The sequence below is a fragment of the Rissa tridactyla genome, chromosome 4 (assembly GCF_028500815.1).
Source record: "Rissa tridactyla isolate bRisTri1 chromosome 4, bRisTri1.patW.cur.20221130, whole genome shotgun sequence".
Taxonomy (NCBI): Eukaryota; Metazoa; Chordata; class Aves; order Charadriiformes; family Laridae; genus Rissa; species Rissa tridactyla.
Window position 1 is genome coordinate 26,190,960 of NC_071469.1, and position 26,500 is coordinate 26,217,459.

The following is a 26,500-nucleotide window of genomic DNA, read 5'->3' on the forward strand; positions in this document are numbered from 1 at the left end:
AAAATTATACCTTATCTTGGCATATGGTAACCAAACTACTTCAGAAAATTAGTTTAGAAATTTCAATGTAGTTATCAAACAGATAAAGGCTTTACCACTGATGTTTAGCTCCCCCGTTTGCCTTGTAAATCTGAAGCAGTGCTTTGCTCAAAGTAAATGTCATATGATTTAATTAGGAGAAAACTGTTTGTTGTAATAAACCATTTTTACTGATGGTAGATAAAGTCCTGAAAGTAAGCCTGGTTGTAGTTCTTTTGGGTTCTTTTAATTTGCTTAACTAGTGCATCATAGCCAGTCTCTAGAAAGATTCACTTAGAATCATAGAATCATATTTCAGTTTGAGGAGATGCATAAGGATCATCGAGTCCAACTCCCTGCTCCTTTAGTTTTACATAAAACTAAACCATATGATTAAGAATGCTGTCCAGATGCTCCTTGAACTCTGACGGTCTTGGTGCTGCGACCACTTGCCTGTGGAGCCTGTTCCAGTGACCCACCACCCTCTCAGTGAAGAACTTTTTCCTAAAGTCCAATCTGAACTTCCTCTGATGCAGCTTCATTCCATTTCCACATGTCCTGTCACTGGTCACCAGAGAGATCAGCACCTCCCCCTCTGCTGCCCCTCTTTGAGTTGTAGTTGTAGACTGTTGTACCCTGCCATGAGGTCTCCCCTCAGCCTTTTCTTCTCCAAGCTGTACAAACCAAGTGACCTCAGCTGCTCCTTGTAAGTTTTGCCCTCGAGGCCCTTCACTGCCTTGGTCGCCCTCCTCTGGACACACTCTCATAGTTTGATGTCCTTCTTACACTGAGGTGCACAAAACTGCACACAGTACTTGAGGTGGTACCACACCAGTGCAGTGCAGAGTGGGACACTCACCTTCCTCAAGCAGCTAGTGATGCTGTGCTGGATGCACCCCAGGACACAGCTGGCCCTTTTGGCTGCCAGGGCACACTCTTGACTCGTATTCAACTTGCCATCAACCCAAACCCCCAGATCTCTTTCTGCAGGGCTGCTTTCCAGCCTCTCATCCCCCCCATTTGTGTGTATAACCAGGATCACACCATCCCAGGTGCAGAATCCGGCACTTGGTCATGTTAAATCTCTTATGGTTGGTGATTGCCCAGCTCTCAAGTCTGTCCAGATCTCTCTGTAAGGCCCTCTACCCTTGAGGCCTTAAAGAATACTGAAATACCCTTAAGGAATGCTAATTACGAACTTTTTCTGAAAGTAAGCAAGCAGTATCTGCAGAACCTAGTATGTGTTTTCTGCTTCTCTACTTCCACCCAGTCCAATAAAGCAGATGTTTAGGACTCTAGATCTTCTAAAACTACATGTTCACTTGATTCTTTAATAATAAGGAAAATTCTGAAGAGGCCAGAAGCAATAGCACTGGCACACTATCAGAGACGCAAAAAGAAAAATTCCTACAAAATCATCTCCAAACTATGTTTCACCAAAATGTAAGAAATGGAAGAGCCAACACAGATTATGTATTGGCTGAGAAAGGTTTTAAGTATTGCATATACAGCTTAGAGGGATTCAGGCAAGACACTGGATTCATTTTGGCATATTTTACATCCTGCAATTTCTGTGGGCACTAGTACAAACACTATGTCATCATGAAAAACTTCCTTTCTCATATGAAAGTTCAAAGTAACTGAACTAATGTAAGTAAAATAAGGCCTATCCCATATCTTTAGTTTAACTCAAACCTTTTCAAAATTTAAGAAGTCTAGCTAGCTGTTAAGGAAAAAAAGGCAGCTTGGAAAGATTCAGACAATGTGAAGGATGCTCTTATAGAATCCAAGCCCAATTTAAAATAAAGTAGTGAAAATAATCACATCTATCCTCATGCGCCTCTGGTTAATTTTAGAGCTTGCGATGAAGAAATCTCTTTACTCATGAGATTGCCAGCCAGACTCTTCAGTCAAGCCTCTATAGGATGAGAGTAAGCTCTGCCAAAGTGAACGGAGCCTCTGGAATTGAGATTTGTTCTGTGTTACTGACTGAGGCAGATGATTTTGGGTATGGCGTAAAAAGGATATTCACTCACTAAGTATTAATTTTCCAGAAACTACAATAAGAAGGTGAAGGCAAAGCTGAAATGGTCGCTTCATGCTTTTGAGATGCCCATCTCTCATTTCTAGTGCAAGTGACTGGTTCCTCTGAATTGCTTCCAACACCTTACACCACTCACGTTCTTGCAAGTAAGCGATTTCTGTGAAAGGGCTGCTACCATTATTAGTGCTACACTTACTAAAATAAACTCTTGTAAATAAATACTATAATTATCTTCCAAATTGTCTTAGAAATGTTCCTGATCAAAAGAAATCATATTGTAGCTTCAAACCAGAACAAAATTCACACTGGAATTACCTGCCGTGATTTTATTTCTGAGCTAGAAATACTCATGGTAGATGAAAGCACATGGCAAAAGAGATTAAGCACCCATATTTTTATTACTGGCTGAAATTAATATCCTCTCTTTGCTCCTTAAAAATAATTCAAATAAGATATGTATTTGAGAGCCTCCAACAAGCATAGAGTATTTATTATATCATTTTTTTCTGAAAGAAGAGAATGATCTGCTACTTACATAGCGTCCAGATTTGTCCCATTAAAAGCATGGCCTTGGACGCTGGTAAAACCATTATTGTAGAGTTTGCTGCAAGCAAAAAAAAATAAATTAGTGTATTTTGGGTTGCTTCAATACCTGAATACCTAACATCTTACATATAATTTTTCTGGGCAACAGCACATTTATGGATGGGTTAATTTTAATCTCCTGAAGAAGCAGCAATTATAGTGCAAGGTCAAACAAATGCCCAGCAGCATTCTTGAGTGTAGCTGAATGAAGAATACCATGTGGCAGGTGTGCCATCTTTTACTTCTTTTTACAGCAAAATAGAACTAGACTAAAACACTTTGCTAAAACATTCCCACACTCAAACTAAAAACAAGGAAACAAAATTCTGCTAGGACTGATTAAGGAAGGCTAAAGGAACTAATACCTAGAAAAACAGGTATGATTCTACTGTCAGGCCTGCCTGAATTTTTAGAATTTAGAATATTTAGAATAATTCACCTTAGAGCAAAAGGATTTTTTTTAGGATTTCTTTAGAATTCACTCTTTTGCATTCTAGTGCTCCTCCCCCTAGTTTAGGTCATAACATATTACAGTCATTTTCACTCCCCTCAGCTCTTTCATGTGGCTCGCATCATTGAGTGTGACTTGCATAACTGAAATTTATTTAACCATTTTTCTTCAAATATGACTCTTCTTACATTTGCCACCCATTAGTTTTCACGATATGTGCCACTTACTTTGGTCGCAAAAAAGTTAGACACGGTTCTAACCATGCTGTAGCTTTACAGAAGGAGAGCTCTGCAAACTTTTCCCTTTGATTTTCTCCAGTATAACCATTCACTGGTCATACTGGGTCATACAAAAGCAAAACCACTTTGTTAAGCCAGTTTAAAGAAAAGCAGCAGGCCTGATTCAAATCACTGTTGAAGTAAAGGATTTATGCAAACTAGATTATGGATACTACCTGTCTATGGTCTTTCTCTGTTACAAACTACTAGTGAGTAGGACAGGGATATTATTTTTTAAAAACGTTTTACCATATGCTTGAGAGAGGTAATTGCCTTGTGGCTTAAACTGGAAGAACTTACAGAGTTAGAGATTCATTACAAAGCCCATGGAAAGCATTTGCAGGCACTGAAGTCATGAAAGGATTGTCTGCAATTTCGCTGAAAAAGGAGACAAAACACCACAATCAAATATCTGGCCAAAAGAGCTTCTCCAGAGCAGCTTTATTACTAATTGTTCTCTGCCTTGATGACAAATAAAAGTGAGGAATAACTTGTTTAGTTGTATCTAAGGCAAGAAGATACAAATCCAATTAAATTAGCAAAGCTTGCTAGTAGGAATATTCTTTCCAGATGAGGACTTTAGTTAATGAGAGATGGCCTCACTAAGGAAGTCTAGCTTAAAAGTAGAAAATTGTCAGTCCTGGTGCTTTGGTTCCTCAGTTGGACCATAGATTTGTTCTTGAAATGTGACTCTACAAGGTGTCACCCTCACTATGAGGGTGGTGAGACACTGGCACAGGTTGCCCAGAGAAGTTGTGGATGCCCCATCCCTGGAATTGTTCAAGGCCAGGCTGGATGGGGCTTTGGGTAACCCGGTCTAGTGGGAGGTGTCCCTGCCCATGGCAGGGGGGTTGGAACTAGATGATCTTTAAGGTCCCTTCCAACCTAAACCATTCTGTGATTCTATGATGAAGTAAGGTTGGGCAAGGCCATTTAGGCAAAGTGTGTGTTCAGAGAAGCTTATGCTGTCAATCTAAAGGAGCATACATCTCATTCAACTAGTATGAAGAAAGGGTGAGTGACAGAAGGGAGACGGGTAGTTCTCTTTCTTAAAGACACACTGTGCCAACCTGAACTGACCTCACTACTAAGGCTGTCAGGAAACCAGGGTGCTACTGGTCTAGTGATTTAAAAGCCCTACTTTATTTCTCAGCCTTAGCGATTTGCTTTTTAAGCTCCTTTTATTTTCGTTATTAAAACATTAATTGTATGAAGCAACATATTTTGGATAAAATAAGTCTTCACCAAAATCTTTCTAAAAATGTGATCTCAGACAACACTGAGCTTTTTAAAGGTATAATGATAAATAATTGCTCTAAAGATTGTCCAGTTCTCCTGCTCTTGAATCTTCTGTGCTCAGGGTGGAGTCAGAAGAAAGAATGCAGATAGCTGATGGAGGCTATGATTCAACAGTCGAGGTGCTGAATGAAGAATAATATCAGAAAACGTGCAATATGAGCTCACCATGCCAGTACAAATTTGTTAGAAGAATGTTGACAGGGTGACATCATGTTAGCAGGCTGTATGTCAGAACAGGTCCCGTGTGTCACAATATTCTGACTTCAGACTAATTCAGGTATTGCATAGCCATTACAAAAACAAAATAAAAGCAAAAAGCATGGAAGTTGTGTATCATGTGCTTTGGCTAATTCAAGAGAAATGCACTTGTGTGTCCATGTCTCTCATCCAGATCAAATGTATAGTGCTAGGGGACCTGGCGTTTTCCAGATATGGTACTAATGGTCATTGAAATACAGCTTGAGGAAAAGTGCTTTGTCTGACTTATTTTATATTTTTCTCCAAAAGAGAAACCTTTGCTATAGGTTTTCGTGGGATCTGAGGATGGCAGTATTCAAACCAGCTGTGAGGACAGATACTTACAGTAAAAAGTTCACATCAGATGAGTAGATTTTGGTGAGGTCTGGAAATGCTTTGAGTCCAGTATTAAAAATACCACTGAAAGAGAGAAGAAATAGAAAGAATTACATGTACTGGATCACTGAACAACAACAGAAAAGATATTTAAAGCATTCAACAGTGAAGGACAGTTATTTCATTCTCTCTGTTGTCAATCAATTAATTTATCATCAACTGTCCAAAATACAAGGATGCAAGAACAACTAAAGAAAATCAAAATACCAGATTTATGATAAATTTCAGAATCTAAAAAATGTGAACACAGTGTAACAAGACAGCTAAGTAGATGTGCAGAAGTAGCCTGTGAGGTGGATAGGGAGAAAAAAAAATTATAACTCTGGATTCCCTTGAGAGATCAGGGCTGCTTCAGACAAAAGTCTGTATGCCCAATTCCTCTATCTTTCCTTGAGGCTAAGAGCTGTTCAAACAGCTCTGAAAAGGGAAACTGTCTTCAAAAGTGAGTACAGTTAATGCCCCTTATTTCTGAACTCCTGTAGAGTGGAAATAACTTCAGAAAATATAGTTCTTAATTTTTAAAACTATTCTCCTGCAATTAAATTGTTTTGACTAATTTCTTCTTATTGCTTTCAGACCTATAGGAAAAATCTAGAAAAATATTTCCTCCTCACCATTACCCCCACCACACATACACACACGCAGCCCTTTCTACAGTCTTCCAAACATTACCCAAAATCACAGAAGTTATTCTTTTCCTTATCTCTCTTTCCTATGCTATAATTTTAGAATTTCATGGTTTGGTTACACTGTTCTGCTCTTTAGAAACTTCATGGGAATACAGAGAATTCTTCAGGATTTCTTTCTGCCATAGAGGTCATATGAAATTAGGTGTCTGTAGATGGGCTTGTCACGTTTATCTGACAGGTATGCTTTAAAACCCTGTGTAAATATATAGTAAATATAAAAAAAAAAATAAATATATATTTCTCTTGTATCCCTTCTTCCCACTATTCCCTACAAAAATATAGTAAGACAGCATTTATCATAAGAAGAAAGCTAGCTGTCAAATTGTGCCAAGGAAACATTGCTATATTCCAGACATTTAATGGATAAGAATGACAAAATTTCTGATGAATTTGTGAACATGTTTTCCTTTCTTGCAAAAATAGTCAAAGTTACAAGCCCTACCCTAGCTGGCTTTCTGTCATTAAAATAAAGCAACAGGGAAAAACATTACAATGAGTGCCAAAATGAAATGCAAAGAAACAAAACCAAGTTGAGTCATCTGTGAGGCTTAAGTGCCAACTTGTTACAGGTGTTAAATACTTACAGGTATTTTAAAAGTGGGAGGTTCTTAAAGGCATCTGGATCTATGTAATCCAAGTTTCTAAGATTTCGAATTTCACTGTAAAAAAGGGAGGAACATCGATCTTTAATATTTAATTAGTTATCATAGCAGGAGTCAGCAGCGTTAAAATGAAATTTCAGGGACTTAATTCCTGCGATGAGCTTTTGTACTAGCCAGCACTAGCTCAAGACCACTATGCATTCTGAGCAATCTTACAGTGATGAATTATCATCTGGATAGATGCAGTCCTGGAGACTGGCTTGTTTAAGCAAGGGGGTAGAAGCATCTGAGATTTGATTACAGATTCTTTGTCTGCATGGTCCTAAAATCAAAGCAACAGCCTGTGGTAATGGCTATTACTTTGAACATGGTGAGAGTTTTGTGTCTGCAAAGTTGAGTAAAAAGAAGGAAAGTTAAGCAAAACTTTCAGCATTGATGTATAATAATCCTATAAACTCACAACCATCTACTTCTAGCTTAAAATGCTGTGTCTTATTTTTCTGGTTACTTCCTTCATGTCTTTAACAGTATTTTGTATTATTTTGCATGCTATTTTGCAGAACCCATCAGCATATCCAAAAGATGGCTCAGGACACTTAAATGAACTCCATTCTGAGACCTGAAACGGACACACCATTCACTACATAGCCACGTCCAGCACTATAGAGGATAGTGTATCTCTTTGCTTTACACTGATACAAAATGTAATACAGACTTCATTCCTTACATCTTCTGGCCACAGTTACATCTTTAAATACTTCTACCCAGGAGGCAGCTTAGTCTGCAGGTGGCTTTTTAGACTGCGCATGTTGAAGAACCAGCGTGACACTGATCATGGCTGTGGCCATGATGGGTGCTTTCTGCAGGTGTGGGTGTGGTTCTGCCCCTCCACCCACCATGGTTATTGCCTGGCATCATGACTCTTCCTCATTTTTCTGAAATGTTTGTCTCTGCCCTTAATGCAATTGTCCTCAGTCTCTTTTCTCTTTCAATCTCATTCCTCTTATTTTTCAGCAGATTTCTTTCTTTTCTAACCATAACGACAGTCAGCAGTCTGGCTGCACCAATCAGACCGTGACAAAATTCCCTGTCTAGACTCAGTAGACCTACCAAATTTTCTTCTTTTATGAAAAAACCCACCCATACCCTGTCCACCCATACCTGGCCCCATCACACGCACACTTTTCCTTTCTTGGCCTCTTCACTGTCTCCAGAAGGGGATAGTCCTTTTAGCATGTTTGCTTCTATTTCTTTACCTTACACCAGCTGTGGACACTGGTTCTAACTCTGCTGGAACAACACTCAGCTTTTCTTAATATAGAAAGCATACAGAAAGCATGGTGCCAGTCCTCCTGCTGAGACTAGCTGTGGAGCAGTGGGCTGAGGGAAGCACTTATTGCTACTTATATAGAGAAATTTGATGAAGGTGACAGGTGTAGATGGCATGGTGGTGCAGGTTGCGTGGGTGGTGGTCTGGTCTTCAGTCGGTCCAAGAAGTAGTGCTACTGGGCAGAGACTCAATGGGCAGAAGCCAGTAGTATTTAATTTACCATGCCTTAACAGTGCCAAGCAACCTACACAATATAGGTATCAGGAAGTTAGGGGTTTAAGATACCTCTGCCACTGGAATAATTTTTACAGGATAAAATCAACCGAGCCAAGTTGTCTGAGAAATAAAAGCGGGAAAAGAGACATAAGACAGTAGGTAAATCAGGATGAAGATAGAGGTACTGAGACTTCAGCCTCTCGATATATTGTTACCCTGACAAAACAGTTCTGCTCCACCTCTCAAGTCTTCAGTTTTTACTCCAACATTGCAGGGAGACCTTTTACTTGTGTGCTAAACTGATGTAATTAATAGCTATACTACTGCTATTACAGTGCTGTATTCAAATATTCTTCACGTCTGTTAGCCACTTTGATCAACACTGCTTCTGTATTTAAAAGAAATCTTCTCCTGCCAGTATCTTGCTTCTCTCAAATTATTTTATTAGTTATGTAGCTATCACAGTCCCAACAGTGCAATTTGCTCCTTTAACTGACATGCTTTTCCCATCACTGAATACATTTCAAATGCTGGACTCATGAGCTTCCCGGCCAGATATTCCTTTGTTGTGGACCAAACAGGGAAAGACAGTCTTCACATCAGCCTTCAGCCTGGAAATAGATAATGCACTGGAGTACAATAGAGTCATCAGGTTTCGCCTTGTTGCTGTTCATAGTATTCTGCGAAAATGATTTGGATGACAGTACTGAAAGTAAAATTCAAAATCTGCAGATGGTACTAAAATTGGAAGCACAAAATAATGCCATGAGACTCAATCAGATTTTGATTTATTAAGTAATGGGGCCATGAAAGGTCATGTGCTGTTTAACAAAGGCAAATGAAAAACTAATTAATCTGGGAATAAAAGATTTAAAACTGCCAGATGAGACATTTGGCACAGTGATCAGAGAAAAGCTTAAATAATGTGAGTGAGGAAATCAATATGATTCGATTGACCATTGGGGAAAGGTTTATGTCCCTGCTGTTCGATTTCCTTGAATTGGTAATGCTGGGATTGGGAAAGAAGTATGCTTTGATATATACCGTATTTATACTTGCCTTTCATCCTACGCTTTGTATTACAGAGGTTTCTTAAAGCCCAAAAGGAAGAACAGGGCCCATTGTGGTAGGCACTACAGAAATCAACAGCAGCCAGCCAGTTGCTTAGAAGTCTCTAGTCAAAATATGTAAGAAGGAGGATGAGAGAGGTATAAAAAGGTAAAAGGTGATCTGACCAGAGTGAATGCTATGCTTAAGAAAAAAATCAGAAGAAAAATCCAATTCTCCTTACTTCTAGTCCAGTCAAATGTGCCTCATGCTCTTGACAGGTCGAATATGTGGCCTCTTGTTTCATATGCATGAAAAAGAGAAATATCTTCAAATTCAGTTCCATTCATGAACTGTGCTCCTGTCCTTGCTTTGCACACTCAAACATCATTAATCTCAGAGTAGCGGAAGGAATTGTCTCCTAAAATCACAGATTTAAAGGATATCTATAGCTCCATCACTATTGGAGCCCATGAAGTTAAGCCCATAAAGAGAGATGATATTTGAATTGTTCTGATCTCATCAGTTAGCAGGATAGTGATACACAAACTGGATTAATGCATTTTTTTTTGCATTAATCAGTCACGACTACTATACTCAAAGGTGCCTAAATGTTATATGATAGTAATTTTCAAATCATAATCAAAAGACTGCTGTGGTGTAAGGATTACTTCTAAAGGATCCAAAAACCTAAGAAAAGCAAGTTGATTACTGGTAGATTCATTAGTCAGGGTTCACACTTTTGCCAGTCACCTTTTCTGAATTGGTGAATCAAGAAGATTGAAATCCACTGATTTAGAAAGTTAAGGTTCCTTTGAAAAGCAACTTCAGGAAAACTGTCACTAGTTTTAGCTGCCTAAAATGCAGGTAAAGCCAAAGAGTATACTTAGAAACATCTAGTAGGCTCTTTCCCAGGTATCTAAGTGTCTATGAAAGCTGATTTTAAGTGACTTTTGAAATGGAACTTTGACACACTCTATAAATACAAATTAATCTTTACACACAGTGCTTAAATTCTGCATCCAACAGCAATGTAACAATTCTGAGTCCTTCTGGGAATGAAGTATTTTAAAGATATTAAAAAACCTAAGATGGTTAATAGGCATCTTTGTTGACCATTGATGCAGAGAAGCAAAAGGTGCCCTGAACAAAAGTTTCACTTTGCAGTCCTAACGAAAATTACTTAGAGTTGCTCATAAGAAAGAAGGATGCTGCCAGCTATGCTCAAGATAACAAAATTATTTATGCAAAATTACAAAATTATTCAAAGTTACTTTACAAACTATTCAGCTTCTACTTTATTCTAAAAAGTACATAAAACAATTAAGAATTGTCTTATTTGTACTTTAAAGGCAATCAATCTTTTAAATTTTGTTTCTGGCGCTCAGACTAGTAATTAAAAATGTACTAGCTTCACAATCAAACCACCACCTGACTCTCCATGAACAGCAACTCAGGTTGGCTTTTTAAAGAAAATACGTAAAAAATTTTAACATGTGAAGAACAGGTGTGTGGACCTTCTTGGACTGACTTTGCCTATAGCTTCCTTGGCTTCTCTCACATGTATATATACTTCCATGTTTTATTCTCCCCCTACAGACAAAATATCCATGTTATTTCATCTGCATGCACCTGTCAAGCCTTTGCACTGCTAGCATCAGAAAACTGGGTCGATTTCCCAACAGCCTATTCCCTACCTCCAGACTGCAGTTTTTAACAAGATTTTTCTGCACAGCACTTGCCCCAGTGCGCTGAAATTCACTGCAGGTATACAACAGTTCCCCCAGATCTCTTCAGTCTCCCTCTCCAGTTGCTTCTCAGATATTTCCATCAATCACCTCTCCTTTCTGCAGTGCCGTATCCCATGACCCGGCTCCACAAGCTGTCCAAGGAGGGCAGTGGAGCCCTGGCCCAGCGGCTGGCAGAGCTGCCCTGGCCCTTGGCTCCAGCTCACTGCAGCTCACTGCAGGGACGGAGAGCAGTTCCCCACCAGCTCTCCAAATGACGTCGCATATACGAGGACGAGCCACTTGAACCATAACCTGTGGCTCTGTTCCCAAATGCTGAGAGGGCTTTTCATGTGGTAGTATAAGAGGAGAGAGCTTTTGGAGTGAGGAGGAGAAGGGAGTAGGGAGAGATCAGAGGAGAGTCAGCAGAGACAAAGAGAAGGGGAAAAGAAAGAGTGAATTTTTCTGGGGTTCCTTCCACAGGAATGTTTTCCTGAGAAACAGTGACCTAATTACAAAAGCTTTGTATTTAGTGTAATGCTGTCAAGCTACAGCTCTATTAGTAAGACAACTACACGGAGACAATGACTGCTTATTAGACACTTTCACAATTATATCTAGAAAAAATAAATACTTATGCTATTGTATGGAAGAGACAGTTCTGAATTTGTAAACATGTTAAGTTTGTCTCACAGACATACTAAAAAAGGTAAAGACATAAAGGAGGAACAAGAAACCATTGTGAGAGCAATTTAACAAAATTGGGGGAAAAAAAAACCACAAAGGCTTGGCCCTGATTTTCATCTTCATAGAGTGGGAATTTTGCCATTAATTACAACCAAAATGAGATCTGGCACATTAAAATACAGCAGGTGAGCGGTATCCTTAGTTTGCAAAAGTTGCTCAGCACTTGACAGGCACAGCTTCATAAAAATATGGCCTATGCTTAAAGAGCGCTGAGGTCTGGAAGGAAGAGAAAGTCAGGACAGAGGCACAACAAACTGAATAAGGAGCAAGAAAATGGAGTATGGAAGATCAAAGCTGAAGCGCGTTAACAGGCTTGGCAGGCAGGGATGATGACGAACACAGGATACCTATTCACACGACACTTGACTCAAGCCAAAGCAATTAGATCCTGCCTTCCACAAACACCAAATTTTCTCCTAAGAAGTTCTTATGTTTAAAACCAAATGTTTTTAAAATGTAACTGTGTGTATAAGTCTAAATTAGGGTAAAAAGATTATTTATCTAAAACTGTACTTCATGAAAAGTCCATGAAAAACAACCTGTGAAAAAGAAACTCTGTGAAATGACTTATTTTCAAAACTCTTAGAGTAACTTCAACCTCACCCTCCTTTAAAATACCCTATGATAATCTTTACCCAGTATTATTTTAGTGATAATACTTTGAAAATAGTATGCAGGTGGGGAACATTAAACAAATGCACAGTACAATATATATATTTATCGCTGAATAATCTTGTTCTTTGGAAAGTAAATCAAACCCAACAATGTTTTCCCTAACAAATCAGAGGAGTTATGGAAGCAATTCAGAAAAATGATCAAATTTATAAACTGCTTCTTTTACAGCTTATATGCAACTGCCTAATTTGCCAGATGCCTTGATATTCCTTGATACATGTGCCTTAGTTCCAAACAGATTTTAAAACCCTGGTAAGCACTTTTGAGTGCTGGAGGCAGCCCTTCTTTGTGGGCTATCTGCAAAGATTTGGGGTTTGCCTCTAGCTTTTGTGAGTAGAGTTCTGGTGTCTTGTCCTGGGTAGTGTTTTTGGCTCTTGTGCAGAAAAAAAATTAAATATATCTTCTATGTCTGTGTACAGTTTCTTTTTTCAGTAGTGTCTTTTCAGAAATATAAGGGGTCCCACATGACCGTGACCCTTCTGTAGCACATCAGGGAGTCTCCTCTCCACCCTGCCCTCCCCGCAGCCTGTGCTGTAGGTGACAAGACTGTAGGTGTCCGTGAGCTCTGCTGACTGCTGCCTGGGCCTGCAGCTTCCTGGTCACGGACAGAACATCCAGGCCTGGGATCTGGCACGGTGTGCAAATGCAGATATTTTGGACCTTGCTGGTGTGCTCTGGCCTGACTTGAGGGGAGCCATGACAGAGGCGTGCTTATGGCAAGGGGCACTGGCTGTCCTCCCAGGCAGGAATATAAACGTGCTTTGGGGGTGATTAAAGACTGGAAGAGGACAAGAGAAGAGGCTCCGACTCATATTCCTTGCCAACCATTTAGGTAGTAGAAAGTAATGCGAATTAGGCAGTGCGACAGAGCACATCACAAGAATGAGTGCCTTGGGAAGCACTGGCAACACCAGAGCTCCATCCACCACTCCTTCAAACTAGTCATACGTTTAAAAGTGCTCATTGTGGGGAAGGGTTCTTTATATTCAAAATCTTACACTACACTACCCTTTGAAGGAGATAATTTTTGTGGTATGAATTAAAATCCTGAGGGAGATTTTTCTAGTCCATTCTTGACTTTGACTCTAATACAGAAACAACAGAAAACAGCTATCTAGCCAGGTAGCTCCCCTTTCCTCAAGCCATACTCAAGAAGCCTTTATATTCACCTAATTTAAATCAGACAAGATACTACACCGCGTATTGCATGGAAGAATTCTGCAATGAAATTTGATGGCCCAAGAGGATTTTATCTTTAACTTCTAATAAGGTGAGCCACAAAGCAAGTACCACATGAGGTATTTGTAGTACATAGTGTCAAATGCTTTATTCATTGCTTATAAAATGCGTTTCATTAAACGTTCATTTGTGTTAAACAAGAAATCCTAAAGACACGACGACTGTGAAAGAGGAAGAGAGAACATGAAGACGACAGGCCTGGAAAAACCATCTACAGAAGAGGGAATGGCATTATAACTAAAGATAAGTCCAGTCACCACACCAAAGCCTTCCTGTGAAACCCTTTCAGGAATACTACAGGAGCATGTTATTGGACTGAACTAGGTCCCAGGATATTGGACTCTAATTCCAGCTCTGCTTCTCAAGTACTCTTAGGGGAGGGACTTCTACTTTCTGGCATTAGTTGCTGTCTATTTATAATAACAGTAATGATATTATCTCCTTTATTTTTATTAATTGTCCTGTTTCACACTGTGTAAAGTAAAAGGAAAAACATTATAGAAAATAGAGCAATGTTAAGAGCTCATCTAGTTCAATCGCTTTCTCTGAGTGAAGATTAAATAGATCTATGGAGTTTCTGATTACAGAGCCTTAAAGGCCTCCAGTGATAGGGACACCCTCTCCAGGAAAACAATTCTAGTGTTCATTTATGCCAGCCATATGAAAACATTTCATAGAGTCTAACGTGAATCTTGCCTAATCTAAGTTTATTATTTCTTCTGTTTTCTCAAACATCAGTGCGGAAAATTAGTTGTAGTTTTCACCACTTGCAACAGCCTTAACAGATGTATCTGCCTCTGTCATGTTTTCTTTCTGGAAACACAAAATGCACAAAAGCCTTTCCTCTCTGACAATGGTTTCTGGATCTGTGATGACTGACAATGCTCTCCCATGGAACCTCTGCAAACACAAATCTCTGAAATATGCCAAACTGCAACTCATCTGAGCTTTGCGACACTGGCACACTTTCCATTCCCCCATTTGGATCAGTAATGGAAACATGGAAGAGTACCAGATGCAGGACGGATCCTATGAAGCTCTATTCAATACAGTACCTTCTCATTTTGACAGGGTACTGCTGAATGGCAGGAACTCGCTGGATGCAGGTACCCTACCTACCACTTCTGTAACTGCCCTAGTGCGTCATTTGGTGAGGACTGGTCAGAACAAAAAAGTATAAAAGCACTTCCCAGAAGCCTTTGTCCGTAACATTCCCATGCCAATTAGTAACCAGATAAACACTCTTCATTTTACTAGTGCACTTCCAGAATGATTACTTATTATTCTTCATGTCTCCAGCTAGTGCCATTTTGCTCTGTGCTTTGTCCCTTCCGATTTTATTTCTGGTGCTTATATTACTATTTTACACTTACCTTCAGTACTTTGACAGAAGTAATTCTTAGGTGCCAGTTCATTTTAACTTGCCATCAAGCTCATAGTGTAGTCCCACATATTTTTCACTACACTTTCTTACACTTCTATGGGAGGATACAGAAGAGCAAGGGAACCGAAAAGGTGCAGGGAAAGAAAGCACAAGTCAAAAAAGAGACTGACTCCACATTACACAGAAAGGAAATGAGAAAAGGAATATTTAGCTACGAAGGAGACAAGAACAACAACTCAAACATCAACATGTATGTTATTTCCACGCATCCCCAAATTTACTTTATCACTGTATTCATTTATTCAATTACAGTACTTACATATGAGTGACTTTACTTAAACTGTTGAAGGAATGGGCCTCCAGACTCTGAAGTGTTTCATCGATGGAGATGTAGCTAAACACCAGCAAACAGAAAAAGAAACAAATCTCAGACCTTGGCAAGCCATGGCTAGTGCCCATCATGCCACCTTATTTTTCTTTTTCTCATCCAACTGCCATGACACTGCCAGACACACGGTCAGTGTCTGAGGGAGGAACTTTTAACAGGATTTTGATTTTGGATGACGACTTAGATGCACACTATACTGCAGAATACAGTTATATATATAAAAAAAACACAGTAGTGCTATTAAGCAGCAAAAGAAAACATCCATATTTCACATTTCAGAATCATATTTTTTCCCTTTTCCTCATTTAAGATCACCTTGGAGTTCTCTAATGGGATCTAGCCTTCAGGTAATTTGGCGTATTTCTCTATATTGAAGAATTAAAAAGGAAAGCAAGAAATAAAGATGATCCCTGGGCCATCCCTGCAACAACCGTCACAATTTCTCTAGAAAGAAACAGATCATCAGGGCAACTGATGCTTTGATATTGCAGAGGAAAAAAATGTGCTCTAACGTGACTTTAGAGAGAAACTCTAGCCATACAATGAATGTCATAAAGGATGTAAGGAGTAATGTGGCTCAGAAGCAAAACCAGACATCCAGCTTAAGAAATATTTATTTGCACACAGTTTAGACTGAGTAGCATTTGTACTGCTAGTGATCTGCTAGTGAATGTGATGAGAAAATAATGCTTGACAGAGTCTCTCCACCATCAATATGATGACAGTACTGGAACTACTGTTAGAGGTTTTAAAGTGTGAATAAAGTTGCTGATTTTCAGAGTAACTGATCTATTACTCTTTGGGTTAAATTATATGATTCTGTCTTTCAAAGTATCTGTAAGTTTTAAAATGTATTAATGTTGGAATAGCATTTAAAAGATGTATTCCTGTATTTTATTCACTTTAAAAATCATATTTTATATAATATTTCTAATCTATAGATTTTAGAAAATAGTTAGAATGCCTTGTATATTCTTTATATATTATTATTATTATTATTATTAAAATTTTTAAGTGCTATCTTTTGATACTCTTGATCAAAGTTACTGACTAGGCTTTTAATATTTTGCATGGTTACACATACCCTGAGCAATTTGATCATTATTTTAAGTGCACAAAATTAAATTGACTAGAAGAGTATTAGATGCCAATTTTAGACATTAAAATAAAATAAAATATAATAATAAAGAGACTGTATCATATACCTTTCCTCCTTTTTAATCAGTAGACCTACGGGGACCTAGAATCATACTTAACTTAAAAAATATCCAACTGGTATTTCACATCAATTCTAATTGGGTTGTGTTCCTTAAAAAAAAAGGGAGAAGATTTTTAATATTCTTTCCATTTTTTCGAATGACAGTATTAAGGGTAATAATAGTACATAACAAATTAAAATATGATCATTTAATCCAGAAGGGCTTTTTAATACAATCAACTATGGATCAGATTTTTATTTTTTTGTGGAAATTTTAAAGACGATAAAACTTTATTTCTTTCAATGGATATTAAAAAATATTTAAAATGTTTTAAAAAATTGGAAAGAATTCTTTGTGACCAGCGCATGCTCTAGCAACCAGCAGATGAGTAATACCAATAACTGTTTGGAGGGAATTTATGTCCTCTCCAGACTGGAGCTGAAAGTGTATTACCTGAATTGATTTTAATTGATTTTAACTCTTCTAACACGAGATTTACTTTTTATTGTTCACTCTGGAGATGTATTCAACAGTGCTTGCAAAGATACCAGAAAAGCAACTAGTAGAGATTGTATGACCAACAGATTCTCTTTCGACAATAATATTGCTTTTACAAAGCTATTTGGCTCTTCCAAAAGACAGGAAGATGATAAAAGAGGAATACAATACAGAAAGTATTTCCAGTCTGTACCTCTGTGATTGAGTATTGCAGAGTTAGATGTTTATGTGAGAGTCTTTAATTTTGTTTTCCTGTAAGCAATAAATGCCTATTACCCAGGAAATTAAAGTTTCAGTCTTAAAAGAAAATTAATTATTCCCTGTTAACAGAGCCTACATTTTAACATGCCATCAATGACACATTAAAAAAACAAGTTGTTTTATGTAACAAACAGCTATACATAAATCTGCTTGACAGAAAATGAAATTAAAAATGGATAATGAACAAACATCGCATCCTCATGTTGGGGCTAGGAATTAAAGAGTGCTTTCTGTGTGCTCTGTGATCAAAACAGGTCACCTTACATCAGGCAGGCAAGTGCTTTTCTCTCACGTGTGAGAAGAGGCAAAAAAGCGGCAACGGCGATTCCTCCTCCCCTCCCTCACCCCTGCAGCCACCATGTCTCTTCCCACCATGCTGCATGTCACATTTTTACTATACTGCCCGGCTTGGAGGTGATGGAGTTACAGATTTATAACTTTCAGCTGCGGGACAAAAGTGGGAAGGAAATGCCTTATTTTATTTGTGTGTTGTCATGCACTCTTCTGCTTCATAGGCAGATGTATTTGTGTACATTAATTAAACCATATCATCATTGAAATGAATAGTTTTATTTGCTTTAGTGTCATCTACATAAACACCCCAAACCCACACAAACACATTCAAAATCTCCTCTAAGACAGGAATGTCGAACAGAAACATGAATTAACGGTGCATAAACATTTACTTCCAGGTGTTCAGAGTGCCTCCAAAAACCTTTGGGTTCTGGTTAATGAACACATGACACAACAGGTTAAATGTAAGAAACAAAAATCATAGCAATCAGAACTGGGAGGAGTTGCATCAGAAGAAGAGGGAAAGCATGGTGAAATTGCCATTTTGAAGGCGTGTTTCAATCCAGCACCTCCTCTCCCTACCAGCTGTGTTTAATTTGCAGGATTTCAAAATGCTTTCAACACCTATCACAAATACAGTCATAGCTTAAAGACCAAATACACAGCTTCAGAGAAAGTCTCTTTGCAGATAACACTTTTATCATCATTGCCTATTCAGAAAGAGCCTGAGAAGACAGGATTTAAAGCAGATTGGCACATGGTAATAGCCACAAGGCTCTCTCCCTGCCCTTATTTTCTTCCTTCTCCCTCTCTCCACCTTTCTCTGCTTTTTTCCAGCCTCAGCATCCCATGTGTTGCTGTGTTGCTGCCCCTGTTCTCTTCTGCTGCTGATGGAGGGCAGCTCGGTGACGTGTGTTCATGGTGTCATGGTTTGGGCTGGACTGGTCACTAAAATGCATGACAGATGATCTCTTTTACTTCTCTCCCCTTCAGAGGAGGAAGAGCATCTCCCTTCAGGGAGAGAAGGATAAGAGAGAAAAGACACTTATGAGTTTAGAAAGAAACTCCTTTAGAAAGAAACTACTTTAATGAAAATATGAATAAAATAACAAAAAAAAATAATGAAATATATACAATATATACAAAACCAGTATGGAGCTCCCAGGATGACGATCACATCACTGTCAGGCACTGGGAGAGTCCCAGACTGGGCTCAGCAATGGATGGGAACTGCATTCTGGATCTGGATTCAGGAACGCACATATGGGGATAAAAGGCTGGCAGACAGGCAGAGTCCTCCTTGGATGCCGGCCATTGAAGAAAGAGCCTGACCCCTTTGATCCCTCAGCTTTTATACCGAGCGTAATGCAGATGGAATGGAATAACCGGTTGGTCAGTTTTGGGTCACCTGTCCTGTCCGCTCCTCTATGCGTGTCCTCCTGTGTAACCCCTCTACACTTTTCTGCTTTTGACCCTCCAACTGTGCATACAACAAAGTGAGCTGACTGTGATTGTTGTAGCAATAAGTACAAGCAAGAGCCTCTCTGCATACCATTCCTTGGTATAAATTATAAACAATGAAGTCTTATCACTCTGGAAGAGGATACTGTCGGAAAACTATGCTGTTAATTTCAGAGAGTTCAGTTAGTTAGAAGAGGCTTAGCTGAAAAGTAAAATTAGTAAACAGAAAATTAGTTCTGTTTTACCTCACCTGGGACACCTAAGAGGACAACCAGGAGCAGCTAAGGCAATCGAAGCCCTGAGCAGGGGCTGTAGTGTATGGGCTGGCACTTGGGAGCACGGGAGGTGTGAGAGCACTGTGGGGCAGGTGGATGCTAGGTGTGAGGAGCCGTGTGGTGGCACCGGCTGTGGGACAGCAGTGTGAGTGGGGTGCGGAAAAGCACTGTGTTGCACAGAGGAGAACAGTGCACGGTGGAAATGTCGTGCTCTGCATGGGGCTGCTGGCAGAGAGCACTGTGCAATGCGGGGATGCTACTTTGTGTGGAGAAACTGTGGAGAAAACTGCTCAGGGAGCTACAGGTCAGGTGTCTGTGAGGTACTCATAAATGTGACCCCAAAGCATCATCCTGAGCCCAGGTTCCGTATCCCTGACCTTAAAAATACTGAATGTTCAACCTGTCCTAAGTCAGTAGGAAATACCAGGTGCAGCCCTTCAACCAAGATTTAATGTATTTACATCTTCAAGGATGTAAACCAGAAATTTTGCTTGCATCTGAATACCTTATAAAACATTTTTTTTCAGTGCGCTGATGCATTTCTTACAGGAATTAGCTTTGCACTCAAGCATTTCATTGAAATGCTTTTTGTTTAATTCCTGCGGCAAAGCAGCACAGGGAAACAATCTCTTCTCTGGCTATCAGCAGTACATAGATATGCATTCATTTAAGAGAAACAGCAGCTCTAAATTTTTTGTTTAAACAAGGTTCATAAAGAGGACAACTAAATTTTCTATTCAGTACAGAAGAAAAAAAGTTTCTTTGTGGAAATTATATAGTAGAAACCACATAGCAAAATGAAGTGCTATATTTGGAACAGTAAATACAGTCTCTATCACCCTATTGAAACTTGGGAACATTTTCTAGATGAGTTTACAAAGCAAGGAATGATCCGGTAATTTTCATTGCTGATGGAAATTATGGTCTGGGAGAGGCAAAATGAGATATGTGGTATATTAGAGGCCAAGAACACACACAAGAGCTGCAGTTAAAATGCAGGTACTAGTTCCTTCACCCAAAGTTTATATTAAGAAGGTGTGCGTTCATGATTTGTGGTGGTAGTAGTAATGCTATAAGAAAAATCCAGAAGGGCATTGACACTATTCAAATTTAAACTGCTGTCTGTTCTTCATAGGCTTTTTAAAATTAACAGGAGAAAGAGAAATGTGGTAATCCAGAAGGCATTGCACTGCAGGAAAGAGAATGTACTGCTACTGCATCAGGTCATGATTTTAGGTAAGTTACTGCTATATTCAGCTGTAACTATGCTATTTTCCTCCACATAAATGTGGAGTAGCGGGAAGGTAAAACTCCCTATTCAAATACTCTCTTTAAAGAATAATTTGGGGAAGGTATTGACATTTGTTTTCCCAGGTAGCCTCAAAATCACGAACTAAATAAAATGACATGGATGCCAAAATATTATCTTAAGGTGTGTAAAAATCACCTGTTCACCTCATTCAAGGTCATAAGGTCTTTGTAATTTTGACTTTCCTCTTCAACTAAAATGTGATCAAAGCATGCAACAGAGTGGTAAACCTGTTACCATGTTGCCACCAAACGGTATAGGCAAAAGTTTGTCATTGACTCATAGTGCCCATGGAGAGAGACTGGGTGGCTAAGTGTCCTTAGCCTATGAGGTCACTAAGTGTTCTAGAGACAGGCAGTGTGAATACCCCTTCCTCACCTCCGGGGCCATGAAGGTTAGGAAGATTTGGTGTAACGGCCTTTTGGCCACTGGAAGTTTTGGAAGCTAGGCATCTTTGGAGAAGGGTTCACTGTATTCTTCAGATGAACACCTGTGCTTTTACAAATGCATAAATACCACGATTTGAAAAGCATCTAAGCAATGGATTATGCGTCACTGAAGGCTGAAGAAGAGTTGACATCCTTCTACATTTAATAAAACTCTGTTTTGAACAAAGTTTATCAGGTTTATATATGATACTATAAGTCATATGAGGCACATTCCCCTTCCCCTCCAAAAACCTCAAACCCCAAAATACACCATCTATCTGATTAAACTGAGATGGTAAATGAGGATGCAGATATTCAAGAACAATTACTTATATAGATTTTAGAAAGTCACTACTTCAATACACCTAGATAAAAATACTAAATGTTATTAGGCAGACCTCCATGTCCCCCTAAAGTCCTATTTCATGCATTCTTAAACAGTAGACCATCTCAGCCATTCAATTGGAGTTGACACTTGCAAGGAATGTCAAGGACAACAAGAGCTCCTATTGCTACATTAGTAATAAAAGGCTGAACAAGAAAAATGTGGGCCTCTTGCTGAACGAGGTGGTTTATTTAATTAACAGTGGACACATATAAAGCTGAGCATGTGACTGATAAAGCCCTGAGCAACCTGGTTGGACCTTATAGTTGGCCTAACTTTGAGCAGGTGGTGGAGTACAGGCCTCCTGAGGTCCCTTCTAAATTACATGACTCTCTGATTCTAGCGAGTGAATCAGCAGATGGCAGAGAAGTTTCCTGTATCAAATAGCCATTCACAGGACGACAGATTATGGGCCAGGCACCAAGAAGAAGGAAGAACAGTGGGACAACTTTGTCTCAAGACTGCTGACATCAACAAGCAGTGCAGTGCAAGGGTAGCCACTTCCAATGGGACAAATGTTGATGCGAGGTAAATAGATAGAGGCTGCTGGTTGTGCATTTACAGATTGTATCCATGCATGTGTTTACATACAAAGCAAGTGACGCAATGGAAGTCCCTCTCACATCACACAGATACTAATGTTTTGGTGAAAGTCCACCCCTAGTCTAGAAATGGCACAGAGTCTCCAATTAAATGAGTTACAAATCATGCCGGGAGCTGGAAAAAATAATTTATCCCAGACCAACAATAGAATATGTTAATTTGTTATGAATGAAATAATTTCTCATTTTTTGTGAACTGAAAAAAAAAAAGTTTTATAGCCTTATTTATCACATCTACTTCAATAAAGGTATGCTCCTATCCAAAAATGCCTAGTGTGCCTTCCTATAGCTGGTGCAGGTTATAAACAATGGGATGATTATCTGCAGTTCTAAAATGGAAGTGGTGAGGTGGCAAAGGTGCAAGAATATTTTCATTTCAGAAGATTTTATACACAAAGACAGAATTTTGGAGAAGGAAAGTGATTTTTAATAAAAGAGCTAAAAGAATAATATCAGAAAGAGAACTTACATCCTAGAGATGTTGGGGAGATTGGAAAAAGCATCACTTGGAATTGTTCTTAGATGAGTCTCCATAAACCTCCTATAGAAATAAAAGTTTGGCAATTAATATCCTTTGGTAAGTACAATTTAACATTAAAAAGTCCTACACAACTCCAGCTCTGCTTCAAGATTTCTGTTCTTATCTTCCCTTTTCCCAGTGTTTCCATCTTTGCCTCATTTCTATCCTGTTTCATTATGTGGCTTGGTTTTCTTGGTGTGCTCCCTCAATCTAAATTACAGCCTTCTGCATCATCTCTCCTAGGGACTCAGCATTCAGTGGTAATGATGGACCTTCCAAAACTCCAGAGCATGACCAGCAAACATATGTGCCCATTGAAGTAAATGAAGTGTTAAGAGTATAAGCATTCTTTTAATAATTTCAGGCTCCACAAAGATATCCTATCCCTCATTCCGAGCAAGAAATTCAGGTATACCAAACAAAATTGAATTAGAGCAATGGCACACCACCTCCACAGAATTCTCCATATAGTTTGTAATAAATACAACATTCTTCCTCCCTAAACCTCTGATGTGGGGATGGCATGTACATTGTTACTTTTTAGCTTAATCCCAGTTAAAGATGCACTTCAGAAGAAAACAGAATTATTTATCTTACCCATTTGCAGGAGATTTCAGAAAAACAGGCAATATTTAAGGGAGACACTTATCAGCAACCAAGTTCTTAACAGAATGAATCTCTAGCAGACTGACTCCTCCAAAAAAGGAGGAAATGCTTGGGAACAATTAGCCTATAATGTCTCTTAAACTTACAGTTGCAACCTGTCATTGCTGGATGAGGTAATCTTTGGTTTTCCAGTACAGCTAGGAATACACTTGCATAATTTATAGTCAATGAATAGTCTGAAGAATAAGCAAGAACAAATGAAAAACTTTTCCCATAGCTGCTGTTTAAGAACAGTTCAGTAGAAAAGAACTAAACAAATTAGGATGATTTCCTAATTCTGTTTTCTGTTTCATAATGTGAAGTATCTCATTATAATAATTATATTTTATTTACACAGACAAAAATATTATCATCTTAAAATTAATCAAGCTTCTGGAACTTGCATACAAGAAATAAAAATATCTCTAGAAATTCTTAAAACTCCCACCTCGAGTAAAAATATAAATTAAGAGAATGTACACTCCTACCATCCAGTAGGCACTGTCTACTTCCCAAGTATACCTCCCCTGCTCCATATACTTGTTTGTTACAAGAATGAGCAAGGAGAACCTAAAGACTTCTATTTTTCTAACACTGGGTTGATTTTTCTCTTAACCTCAATCCACCCAGTTCCCACCAAGCCCCCAATGAGGGGAACGGCAGTTCATCCAGAGGTATTCTTGCCTACTCCCCTGCACCCGTAGCATCTTGACACCCATACCAGTGCTGTCCCATCCTTCTCCCTCCTCCACTTCATACTACTGCTTCCTTCTATTATCACAGTCCTAGACAAAATATTAGTAAAAACCAGCTGCTTAGTCCAGGACAGCCTGCTGATCTTGCTGCTGTGTTTCAACATCTGTCTGTATTTCCAGGCCTTTTAGGAAGCTGACAGGGATGACTGAGGAAGTTCCACTTTCAGACAGATTTTAACAAGTCTTAAAGCAGAACAGAGTGAATGAGGGACCTTGACAGGCTGGAGAGATGGGCCAACAGGAACCTTACACAGTTCAAAAAGGAGGAAGTGCAAAGTCCTGCACCTGGGGAGGAATAACCCCATGCACCTGTATATGCTGGGGGCCAACTGGCTGGAAAGCAGCTTTGCAGAAAAGGACCTGGGGGTCCTGTTGGACACCAAGCTGAACATGAGCTAGTAATGTGCGCTTGCTGCAAAGAAGGCAAATGGTATCTTGGGCTGCAGTAGGAGGAGAAAGCAGTCCTAAGGCTTCTCCCTGAGACTGTTAGAACTCAGAAGCCAAGAAAAACATAGTTTAAGCCACTTCTGACTATCCAAGCTCACTTTTAATCTCTCTTACATCCTTCTGGTCCTCTGTTCACCTACAAAATGCTCACTCACATGATAGTAACTTTCCATCACCAGTCATTACAGAAACTAGTACTTAACTTATCACTTACACATAATTCTGTGTTCCAGAAAAGCAAGAATTTAAACACCATCCTAAGTCTCCTCTTGACCTCCTGCTCTTATGTCAGACATTCATCCTTCTGTTTTTTGTGACATAATGAATGGAGTCAGACCCATCATTCATGAGCTACACATGGGCTAAATGAGATCACATTCACCTTTCATTGACGTACCTGGAATTTATAAATCCTATCAGAAAAGCCTGGAAATTCTGGATAATATTTATGAATCAATTATATTAAAGTTGCTGTATTATGAAATGACTCTGCATTTATAAATTTCTGGACAAGGCTCCTAATACCTCAAGAATAGACACAATGAAGAAACCTAGCCTTAAAGGCTATATTTTGAGTGAATGGATGGTAAATTTGTTATATGGGCTGGAAGGGGGAATAGCATATTTCTTCCTATCTGGTAGAGTTTAAAGATATACCTAAATTCTGCAAATATGACAAAAAAACACACCGGGTACAGGACGTATTTATAAAAGGACTCATAAAGAGAGATAGTAAAGTACAAATAGAGAGAAATCTTTGGCAGAAGAAGAGAAGAAATAGCCCATTTCATAACAAAAAACTTAGTTGTTTTGCCTGGGGCCACAGCCAAACTTTTAAGCCAGCCTTTGTGTACAACCACCTGCAAAGCTCCAGTTCTCTCTGAGCTTTCAAAACCTGTGGGCTGCTACATTCCTGCTAATTTTAAGCCACCTCCTAAAGCAATTTAAAACTTTGCAAAATAAAATCAGTTCTTCAGTACCTGTCTGCCAAGTGTGAGTCTGTGGATATTTATTGGTTGGGGACCACCAGGCACTAGTGGTGTCTAGAAGGCTGTGGGATGGATAGTAATTCTTTGGAGTGGGAAGAAGACAGGCTGAGAAAATTCTCAACCGGAACAGTCTATGATGGATCAAAAATGGGAGTAATATAAATAGACTAGCTTTAGTTTAGCTCAGTCTAATTGCATATTAAGATCACGAGCTTACCAAATGTATTAATATGCTCTTCAGGCTGGGAAAGCAGCAAGTTTTGGAATTTAAAGCCTAAAGCCAGAAAGAAAAAAGGCAAGACAGGTCAGCACTTTCAGCCTGCCAACCATAACATACAGTGCAAACACGTGATAAGTAATTGAAAATTCATTATATTGATGGACTGTGATTCTTCCCATCTTGCATGCATTAGAAATTTTCTTCAAGCCTGCATGTTTCAATTTGAAATCTAGCAAGTGAGTCCAGTATCCAGCCACATGCAGTATGTTCATGAAGAAAGTAATCTTTTTCAGAATAAAGGAAAAAACTTTGCTGGGAAAAATTAGTTTTCCAAGTGAGAAAAACTGTAACATAAGCGCTTACATATTTAATAGTCTCACTTAATTTCATTTCTACATAAGGCAAAGACAACACTCATGAGAATGTTCAGTACCATTTAATGAAAAAAAACCATCCTGTGCTAACCTAGGTACTACCATTTATTTCTACCTTTATCTTCTTATTCAGATTAAAAGCCTCAATAAATGCAGAAAAAATCTTCAGTCTTTATTCCATAAAATCTTTCAAAAAGAAGAACCCAGACTCTGAGGTCATTTTCATTACAAACATGCTATCAATATTTGCAAAGATATAAAAGCATACAAATCACATTTTTGCTAAATAAATCATTTTAAAAATAGCAAGAAAATGTTTCAGAAAAACATTTTAAGTTTTATAGGATGACATTTAGTTTGCATTTCTGAGTTTCATAAGTCAAAAAGTCAGTTTGAAGGTTTTTAAAGTTTCGTTCTGCTTTGATATTTACACCAAAAGTTTAGCCTGTATGTTCCTGAAAGACTCTACATTGCATATATCAAGAA

The 26,500-nt window shown here is 38.8% G+C and overlaps 1 protein-coding gene across 3 annotated transcripts in view; it reads right to left on the reverse strand.

Moving 5' to 3' along the window:
* TSHR (thyroid stimulating hormone receptor) overlaps nucleotides 1-26,500 on the reverse strand; it is a 69,572-nt gene that overhangs the window by 21,616 nt on the left and 21,456 nt on the right. Inside the window, exons 2-7 of one of the 3 annotated variants that reach the window (XM_054199975.1) lie at nucleotides 22,534-22,605; nucleotides 15,284-15,358; nucleotides 6,582-6,656; nucleotides 5,258-5,332; nucleotides 3,677-3,754; nucleotides 2,598-2,666 (exon numbers count right to left, since the gene is read on the reverse strand). In XM_054199975.1, coding sequence (XP_054055950.1) covers nucleotides 2,598-2,666; nucleotides 3,677-3,754; nucleotides 5,258-5,332; nucleotides 6,582-6,656; nucleotides 15,284-15,358; nucleotides 22,534-22,605 — 444 coding nt within the window. The remainder of the gene's footprint in view (nucleotides 1-2,597; nucleotides 2,667-3,676; nucleotides 3,755-5,257; nucleotides 5,333-6,581; nucleotides 6,657-15,283; nucleotides 15,359-22,533; nucleotides 22,606-26,500) is intronic. The other 2 variants (XM_054199976.1, XM_054199977.1) reach the window with 2 other exon arrangements.